The sequence below is a fragment of the Sesamum indicum genome, linkage group LG2, assembly GCF_026168435.1.
Source record: "Sesamum indicum cultivar Baizhima isolate 11 linkage group LG2, ASM2616843v1, whole genome shotgun sequence".
NCBI lineage: Eukaryota > Viridiplantae > Streptophyta > Magnoliopsida > Lamiales > Pedaliaceae > Sesamum > Sesamum indicum.
This window is the reverse complement of record NC_142658.1, coordinates 12,131,422-12,142,134: the sequence shown is the minus strand read 5'-3', so window position 1 is coordinate 12,142,134 and position 10,713 is coordinate 12,131,422. Positions and strand designations below refer to the sequence as shown.

Below are 10,713 nucleotides of genomic sequence, written 5' to 3'. Positions count from 1 at the left end.
ATATTCTTTTTTATCCATCACAAAATTTCATTGCAATATTTATTTTTTTGGTGTGTGGTGTGTTGGAAAATAAAATACTGTGCCGTGGAAAAACCATTGTCTTGAAAGCGAAATTTCGGTACTACTGTGATGCAAATAGTATAAACCGATTGCTCCCCAAAGTTAACACAGCTATTACTTTGTTACACACGCACTCGTGGAAGAAAGCTTGGAACAACGAACAAAAATAACACTCAGAAGTGAAAGAAGATAAAGGAGCTAGAAGAGAAGAAGAGGCTCTCAATTTTGGTGTGTAAAATGAAATGAACTTAAGTCCTATTTATAGAGTCATACATTAGTTGTTGGGAAAAATGGGACTCTACCCATCCACAAAAAATCCAACGGATTTACTTTGAATTTAAGAGCAAAAAATGGATTTAGGAGTCTTAGGTGATTAGGAGTCCAAAACCATTGGATTTGTTTGTTAAATAAGCAAAAAATAAGGCTAAGAAGGCAATTGACCTGGCAACTCTTGGTCATTCCCAACAATCCCCCACAAATGACTAATGTAGAAGAAGAATATGATTTTTGAGTGAAGGAATAGATATACTTAAGCATTAATATCTTTCGATCGAATTAATGAGTAGTGAAGTGAGGCAATCAATTTGGCTAACGAGAGTGATATGACTTTTGAACTTTCGATAGCTCAAATTGAGACCCCCCACAATCACGTATGAATTCCTTAGTGTTCGTTGTTTCGCGATAAAATTCTGAACGCTATTAATAGCCATGCGCTTATACCTTGGGTTTTAATGAGTGCTCTAGAGAGAACTTTTATTTTTCTTTCATAGAAGGCGGCCTACCTCCACACTCATCCAGATAGCTTCATCAAGTCCATAGATCACTCAACAACTAAGCTATGAGGTTATCTTCCTGAACAAAGTCAGAGTTATCCATCAAGTCCTTATTAGGACCATCCAAATACAGAGCTATGGATTTATATGGTCAATACCATATTTCATCAATCAAGGGATTTTAACCCCATTGTTCTCGAAGACTCAAAGATAATTCTCTTGGTTAGTCCTTTCGTGAGAGGATCTGCCAAGTTCCTCTTGGACCTCACATAATCCAAGGAGATTATCTCATTCTTTAGGAGCTCTTGTACTGCTTCATGTCTGATATGAATATGTCTTATTTTGCCATTGTAAGCATAGTTCTTGGCAATTCCAATAGCAGCTTGGGAGTCACAATGTAGAGACACTGGCACAGTTGACCCCCACAAGGGCACATCTCCCAATAAATTTCTTAGTCACTTTGCTTCTTGACCTGCTAATTCAATAGCTATAAATTCAGATTCCATAGTAGAGCGAGCTATACAAGTTTGTTTTGCAGATTTCCAAGAAATAGCTCCCCACCCAAAGTAAAGATGAATAACTAGTTGAGCTTACTTCATCATTATCGGTAACCCAATTTACATCACAAAATTCTTCTAACACTGGTGGAAATTTATTAAAGTGCAAACTCAAGTTTATAGTCCCCTTTAGATATCTTGACAAGTGAGATAGTGCATTCCAATGTTCATTATTGGGATTATGGGTATACCGACTTAGTCTACTCACAATATAAACTATATCAGGTCTGGTGTAGTTCATGAGAAACATGACACTCCCTATGATTTTTGCATACTCAGCTTGTGACATACTATCACCTTTATTCTTTTTGAGACATATACTCAGGTCATAGGGTGTTTTGATTGGTATTTCATCTTGACCACCGAACTTGTCCAAAAATTTCTTTATGTAGTGAGACTGACAAAGAGAGAACCCATTTTCTGTTTTTCTAATTTTAATGCCTAGGATTACATCAGCTTCTCCTAGATCTTTCATGTCAAATTGTGCTGACAAGAATCTTTTGGTTTCATCAGTTATTTCTATGCTCCTGCCAAAAATCAGCATATCATCGACATACAGGCATATAATTCTGTCCCAAACAATTTTGAGTATACGCATGTATCTGATACATTTGTTTTGTATCCATTAGTTTTTAAAGTATGATCAGATTTCTCATACCATTGCTTGGGTGCTTGTTTTAATCCATATAGTGATTTTCTCCATATATATTTCTTTCTTCAAGTCTTCATTTAGGAAGGCTGTTTTTACATCCATTTGATGGATCATTAAGCTAAGAATAGCTGATAGTGCAACTAGAGTTCTAATGGTTGCAATCTTTGTCACAGGTGAATATGTGTCAAAATAGTCTATGTCTTTCTTTTGTGTATAACCCACGACTACTAATCGTGCCTTAAATTTGTCTATTGATCCATCTGGTTTCAATTTTTTCTTGAAGACCCATTTGCATTTTATAGGCTTACTTCCTATACGCAAATCTACTAAAATCCCAAGTATGATTTAACATTATAGAATCTAGTTCATTTTTCATGGCTTCCTTCCAGAAACTAGAGTTTATGGAGGTTATTGCTTCCGTATATATCTTAGGATCATCTTCGACTAAAAACATTGAAACAAAGTCTTCATTTATCTTTCCTTGGTCTTCCGTTAGGAAAGCAGTTAGAAAGTCTGGTCCAAAACTATGTCCAGTTTTTTATCTTTTACTTCTTCTAAGTTCATTCACAATAGAATTAGAGGAAGTTAACAAAAGTTTATTGCTTGACGAGGCTATGTCCGTTCTACAAGTTTTAATTAATGAAAAAACTAGTTCAAAAAATTCAGCAGCTCTTGATTCACAAAGAGAGTTATCATTTAAACACATGAATCTATATGCGGCACTATTTTGGGCATATCCAATAAACACACAGTCAAAGGTTTTAGGTCCTATGTTTGTTTTCTTAAATTCTGGATATGCTACTTTAGCTAGACAACCCCACACCTTAAGAAATTTAAAGTTAGGAGCAAACCCTTTCCATAATTCATAAGGAGTTTTATTCAATTTTTTATATAGGACTCTATTAACGATATAGCATGCAGATAAAGCTGCTTCCCCCCACATATTATCAGGCATACTTGAGCTTAAAAGCATAGCATTCATCATTTCTTTTTGAGTTCTATTTTTTCGTTCGATTATGCCATTTTATTGAGGTGTATATGGAGCAGACATTTCATGGATTATTTCATTAATCTCACAAAATTCTTTTAAGAATTTAGTATTGTGTTCTCCACCTCTATCAGATCTAAGTCTTTTAATCTTCTTATCTAATTGATTTTCAACTTCAGCCTTAAATTTCAAAAACATTTCAACAGCCTCATCTTTTGATTTTAATAGATAAATCCTAGTGTATCTAGAAAAATCATCAACGAAGGAGATATAATATTTTTTACCACCCTTGCTTAATGTGTTTCTGAAATCAAGTAGATCCGAGTGGATTAATTCTTAGTAATTCAGTACTTCTAGATGTGATGGGTTTAAAAGGTTTCTTTACGTATTTTGCCTCTACACAGACTCCACATTTAGAGCATCCATTTGTGTCAGAAATATTTATAAGATTCATAGTTTGTCAACCTTTTAATAGAGGAATAGTTTACATGTCCTAATCTACCATGCCAAATATCAACAGATTCCATCAAATAAGCAAAACTGAAAGAAATTTTATTAATGGTAGTGAAAACAGTGTTCAGAACAAATAAACGATCACATAAGTATCCCTTTCCTATAAAGTCATTATTCCTAGTGATTATAACCTTATCAGATTCTAACACAATTTTCAAGCCAGTTTTATTCAATAAACTATCAAAAACTAGATTTCTACGTAAGGAAGGCACATATAGTACGTCATTCAAAGCAAGTGTTTTGCCAGAAGTAAGTTTAAGGAAGATTTTTCCTTTACCCAAGACCCCGGCGGTTGTAGAGTTTCCCATGAAAACACACTCGGCGTCTGTTGCGTCACTAAGTTCATGGAATAGTACTTTGTTGGAGCAGAAATGCCTGGATGCGCCAATGTCTGGTATCCAGTCTTCTTTGTTCTCTACCAAGTTGGCTTCTACAACTACCGCAGCGATGATCTCATCATTTTTAGCTAAGTTGACTTGTGGAGGATTTAGTGGTTGGTTTTTGGTTTGTCTTTTGTTTTTTTGGGTGAATTGTAAGTTTTCATTCATCCGTAATATTTACAAGGTACTCCGGGCATACCCGGAGAGATACAAAAGACCCACACTAAAGTTTAAAGAGCAATTAAACCGTGCGGGAAAAGTGACAAGAGGACCCTATAGACAGTGATCTTCACGGAAATAATAAGGCCCTCGGGATTGGGTACTGCACCCTCAAAAATGAATTCGTTACGATGCCGCCAAAGGGTGTAGACTGTGCATGACAAAGCTAGGTGTCGTGCTTTGTTATGAACGGAGGATCCGGTTTTCTCCTTCTTGAGCCATTTCACCGCACTGTGCAAGGTGGACATACGTCGGTTGATCCCAAGCCATACTCGGATATGTGACCAAACGTAGGTGCTAAACAGGCACTCAAAGAAAAGGTGTTTGGCCGATTCTTTGGTGTTGATGCAAAGTGAACATAAGTCCTCCTCATGGAGGAACTCGAGTCTGTACCGTGTAGCCAATCTGTTGCGCAGACCAAGCCACATGATGAACGAGTACTTCGGCGGGATGAAAGCCTTCCAAATAGCTGCTTTCCAAGGCTGCCTCGCAAGTTTTGGCCTGAAGTACTCATAGGCTTTCGACGTCTGGAGTCCCTTTAGGGTGGACCATCTCGTCATCTGCTCAATCGCTGCCTCTGAAGACCCAAATTCGGAGATCATCCTGTTGCGGATTTCGGCAAGCCGTTGAAGGAGTGGAGAATCCCCCTTCTTCGGTTGCCAGTCCCAGATTGATGCATCTCTGAGGTAGACACCGTTGACCCACTGTACCCACAACGTGTCTGCCTTGCGGTGAATGTTCCATAATACACGAGCAAGTAGAGCCACGTTCCAGGACTGTATGTGCCGAATACCGAGTCCCCCTTCTTCCTTGGGATGGCAGATTTCCTCCCATGCGACTGGCGCCCTCCTAGAATTCCATAGGAAATTCCTACAAAGACGGTGAATTTTCTCGATGACCACCGCTGGAAGGGGAAAAACTTGGAGCCAGAAACACTCCACGCCCTGAATAACCGAACGGACGAGTTCCAGTCGGCCTGCGTAAGATAATGATTTCGACTTCCACTTCGAAATGCATTTGGCAATTTGGTCCACAAGCGGTGAGTAGTTGTTGACTGAAAGTCGTTGTGCCGCTAATGGTTTGTCTTTTGTTGATCCTTTCTTTGGTAGCACTAGTACGCTTTGTGTCCTAGTTTCACACAGCAGTAGCACGATATTTTGTGCTTTTGGATCTTGTCGTCAGGTCCTTTGAATGTCTTTTTGTTGATTGTTCTTCTGAAAAAAAAATTATTTATTCTGGTGAAACCTGTTTTTAGATCCAGCAGATTCAACAAGGTTAGCTTTAACTGAAAGAGAAGAGAGAGAAGTTTCCTTATCTTTTAGGCGATTTGCTTCTTCCGTTCTGATATGGCTGATTAGTTTTTGAAGTGTTAGATCCCTTTTCTTGTGCTTCAAGTGGTTGCGATATTCACTCCAAGTAGGAGGGAATTTTTCCAGTAGTACGTTGGCTTGTAAAATTTCACACATTTTCATGCCCTCGCTCAGCACTTCAGTCACTAGGTTCTCGTACTCATGGATTTGGTCCATTATAGGCTTCTCATCGACCATTTGAAATTGAAGCCATTTGCCGACGACGTACTTTTTTCTTCCAGCGTTATCACCTCCGTATCTTGCCTCCATTATAGTCCAGATTTCTTTGGCACTCTTATAGTTGATAAATAAATCGAACAGAGAATTATTCATATGATTAAGAAGGTGACCTCTCACCGTTTTATTGTCTCTATCGTATTTTAGTTTGGTCTCATGCTCAGATTTTGTAGTCGTCCCTTCTGTGGGGATTGCCGCTGCAGTAATGGCAAGAGTGGAGATTTCTACTGGAGTTTTCGGTGGATTCTGGAACAGCACATAGTCTACGTTCAATTGTTCAAAAAATATGAGCAATTTTTGTGACCATCGTTTATAGTTGGTCCCATCAAGTGGCTCTAGTTTGGAGAGGTTAGGCAGTGTTTTAGCAATTGGAACAGCCATTATAACAATATTTTGCTTTCAACTGTTGGAAAATGAAAGACTGTGCCGTGGAAAAACCACTATCTTGAAAGCGAAATTTTGGTACTACCGTGGTGCAGATAGTATAAATCGATCGCTCCCCAAGGTTAACACAGCTATTACTTTCTTACAAGCGCACTCGTGGAAAAAAGTTTGGAACAACGAACAAAAATAACACTCAGAAGTAAAAGAAGAGAAAGGAGCTAAAAGAGAAGAAGAGGCTCTCAATTTTGGTGTGTAAAATGAAATGAACTTAAATCCTATTTATAGAGCCACACATTAGTTGTTGGAAAAAATGAGACTCTATCCTATCCACAAAAAATCCAACGGATATATTTTGAATTTAAGAGCAAAAAATGGATTTATGAGTCTTAAGTGATTAGGAGTCCAAAACCATTAGATTATTTGTTAAATAAGCAAAAAACAAGGCTAAGAGGGCAATTGATTTGGCGACTATTAGTCATTCCCAACATGGTGTTCTATCCCAAACATCATTTTTCTATTGAGAAAAATAGAAGCAATCCTTTTATAATATTGTAAATAAGTAAATTAGCCCCTTTGAATCAAGAAATAGCAATTTACCCTCCTTTATTTTTTAAAATATAGCAACTTATCCCCTATATTTTTTGAAATGAAACAATTTACTTTCCTATATTTGCTCCTTTTAAAAAACACAAGTAAATTGTTATTTTTTTTTTCATAAGAGATAATTTACTTATTTTCAATATCCACAGAAGATAAATTGCATTAAACCCCTTTTTTAGTGGATCTTATATTAATTATTATTTTAATTAAACTTATAATATTTTTCAACTATCTGCAATACATGCAATATTGCTCCTATATTTTACAGTATATTTAGAATGATAAATCAATTGTCTTGGCAGCTGTTTGTTTTAACAACAAATCAATTGTCTCACTCTTTGGTATATTCCTCAACAATCCACCACAGTTGGTCTAAATCTGGGAAAGAAGCTTCGCTGCCACAGGCCGAACTCTGCAGTACGCCATCAATGGCTCTGCTTTGGGCATTGACAATCCCAAGCCTTCAGTCATGTCAATTAATTCTTTCCCAACTCTTTCCCAATCGAAACACTGAATCATAGATGCCAGTCCGAACCCCACCATCCGCACGGCCAATGCCTCCCCAGGACAACCCCTCCTTCCTGAGCCAAAAGGCATCAGTTTGAAGCCATCCCGGTTCCCTTCTAGCCCTTCAAATCTCTCTGGCTTGAATTCTCTAGCATCCTCCCAGTTCTTGGGATCGTTGTGTATAGCCCACACGTTCACTAGCAACATAGTGCCTGCTGGAACACGGTATCCGCCAACTGTGCATTGCTCTGAGGACTCATGAGGGACCAACAACGGTCCTGCAGGATATAGACGTAACGTCTCATTCAAGATGCAGCGTAAGTATGGGAGCTCGGCAATGTCCGATTCATCTATCAAACGGTCGTGCCCGATGTGATTGTCGATTTCGAGCTGTGCCTTCTTGAGGACATGTGGATGGTTGAGCAAAAGAGAGAGTGCCCATTCCATCGTTCCGGCTGATGTATCTGTGCCGGCTATTAACAAAACCTGCAGCATTTACAACGTGAGAAACCAAATTTTGAATGTCAAGTATTGCTGTTTTGGAGCTTTCTACTATTGGCTACTTATAAATTAGGCAAATCGATCCCTATAAAATGTTTCTCTCGGATGAAATTCATTTTAATCCTCAACATTTGACCTCAAATTTCATTTTTTATCGTAATTTGGTTCTATGTATATAAATTTTAAAATGTATAATTATTTTCAACAAAGTATTTATAGTTAGGCAATTATTTAAAGCGTAAATTACGTACACTTTCTTGAGGTTCGACATAATAACAAACACCTCCTTATTGTTTAGGATATTACAAACACTCCCTTTGTTTTAATGTCCGTCTATAACAACGTGATTATTCCATTAGCCGTCAATTAGTTTTCATCTATTTTTTGTAGTGATCTGACCAAAATATCATTTGAATTATAACTTATAATTTTATATATTTTTTTAAAAAAATTAAAATACTTCTACTGGCTAATTTTCATATAAATTATTTGCTTTATCCATCCTTAATGTTTTTTATATTTTTGCAAATGTCTTTTTAAAAATGACAAAAAATCTAGTAAAGTAGTTGACCACTTTCTTCACTAATGATAAAAATCATCCAACTATGTTAAAATTATTAATATCGAATTCTCACTGACAATTGACAATTTTTAAAGTAAATGATCATTTAACATGATATCAGATTCTGATCAAACCAAAAGTCGCTAGCCCAAATCTTACTATCACTCATTTATAAATTAAATATTTCACGTGCATAGTTTGCACATGAAAGACGGGCTAAAATATTAATATTAAGTTATTCACCTCATATAATCTAAGTAAATATTATCTTCCGCTAAAGAGAGTGCGGTCTAATTATATTTAAAAGATTCGATGCACTTATATATTTTATAAAATATATTTCAAAAATTCAAAATATTGGGATAATATATTAGTAGTATGTACGTATTTATAAGGATATGAAAATAATTTTCTACATACAAATCATATAATAAATGTATATATCCTATCAATCTATAAAATTCTAAATACCTCTCTTTTAAAATTAATTTTACTATTCAGAATTTGACAAGACAACGATAATAAAATTCCTTCTTTAGAAAAATTAGACTTCGGAGTGTTGGGAACTGTTAATATGTTTTCATTTTAAAAAATATTTATATAATAAATATTGTCTTTTATGAGTTTTTATTAGCAGTTTCCTAGAAAATTAGATGCAGGATGTTAATATAGTTAATTATTTATTATATATAAATATATCAGTGAAATAAATAAAGTAGTCAACAAAAGATCAAAAAATCTCTATTATGTCAAACGATGAGAAGGCAAAAAATAAAAGCGTGATTAGTGGAGTCTAGCGACTTACCAGCATTAAGCTTCTTATGAGCGCATCTGTGTGATAATCGGGTTCTTTTGCCTGCAGTGCCAACAGCATCTCAATCATAGTTTTCGTCTGCCCTTCCGCCACCACTTCACCGCCATCGCCCCCGTAACTCTTGAACCTTCTCTTACACCCTTCAACCAGCTCCTGCATAAAAGCTTCTCTCTTTCTCTGCAGCTCCACCAGCGCTTTCTCCACGCCGCCCACTCCCAACCACCTAATCACCGGCAAGAAGTCCCCCATATTCGACGTGCCCAGCCGAAAAGTATCCCTAACAATTTCCCTAAACAGCCGCGCCTCCTCCACATCGTCCACGTTCTCGCCGTAGTACCTTTTCCCGGCGATCATTCTCATCACCGCGTTCATCGTCAGCTCGAAAAACACCGTCTTCATGTCAACCACCCGCCGCTGTTCCGAAGCCCGATTCAGGGCCCGGATCGTGGACTTCACCTCGTCCACACGAATCCGATGAAGCATTTGCAGCCTATTCGTGGACAAGATCTCAATTGATGAAATCTTACGCAGGTTTCGCCAGTGATCTCCGTAAGAAGTCCAGGCCAAGGAAGTGTAGTTGTTGCCCAGATGCTTCCCGGCGAGCAGGTGCGGGCGGTTGGCGAAAACGACATCATTTTTTGTCAAGCACTCCTCGGCGGCTGAGGGGGAGGAGACGACAAGGACGCGGCGGGAGCCGAACTGGAGGAGAACTACGGGACCATATCGGCCGGAGATCTTGGCCAAGGAACGATAGAGGGGTTTCTTGATGAGGTAAAGGTGGCCGATAAAGGGCAGATTTAGAAAGGGAGCGGGTGGCAGATTTCTAAGTTTGTGGAAGAAATGCTGAGTGAAGATGTAAAGGGCAAATATGAGTGGAATATACAGAAACCATGGAGCAGCCATTGTTGTGGAGAAATTAGGTATGATTTTTGGGGTAAGATTGTGTTATAGTGTTTGGATATCGATTGCAGTTGGCCCAATATAATAAATGCTGCTGCTTTGGTTTAAAATATATGTATATATGTGACTACGGTGACATGTTTGGTGGAAATTCTTTGACAAATTGGAAGGTTCTTCTTTTTTATTTTTAGCGTATACTGTTATAAAAGAAAAACTCTTTGATCCTATCAATTTTAAATTGTCAAATTTACTCTTCATTCCATTTTTTCTGTTTGAAAATATTGGTCAGATTAGTAATTTTGATATTTTTTAATAATTTTATAATTTATTTTTTTTTTAACTACCCACTACCCCACATTTCTCTCTTACCTTACTTCTTCATTTATAATTTATTCTCTTGATAATTTTTTTTCTTATAATCTCACCCCAAGGTTCTTTTTATTTGCTCGTGGGAATCGTGTGCAATCACAATTAGTTATTTATAAAAATGAAAAAGCAAGGGATGATGTCCCGGATAAAGGATCTCCAATCATATTTTCGTGTTATATATTGGTATCATTAATACTTAATTGACATGTGTACTTATAGAAATTAGAAATGAAATTACAATTTAAAAGGCTACATAGACGTGGATGAGACATCATTCTCGAAAATCAAAGTTTGATAGAAGCTTAAGTTTAACCAAACTATGATTCAATAAGAATTTTGTACTAGTTT

General features: G+C 37.1%; 1 protein-coding gene across 1 annotated transcript; it reads right to left on the bottom strand.

Moving 5' to 3' along the window:
• Positions 1 to 6,930: 6,930 nt before the first annotated feature.
• Positions 6,931 to 10,106, bottom strand: LOC105155572 (cytochrome P450 81Q32-like). Its single transcript, XM_088877866.1, has 2 exons — positions 9,088 to 10,106; positions 6,931 to 7,705 (listed from the first exon to the last, which is right to left on the bottom strand). Exons 1-2 carry the CDS (start codon positions 9,997 to 9,999, stop codon positions 7,085 to 7,087), a joined length of 1,533 nt encoding a protein of 510 aa, XP_088733992.1. The 5' UTR covers positions 10,000 to 10,106; the 3' UTR covers positions 6,931 to 7,084.
• Positions 10,107 to 10,713: the final 607 nt, after the last annotated feature.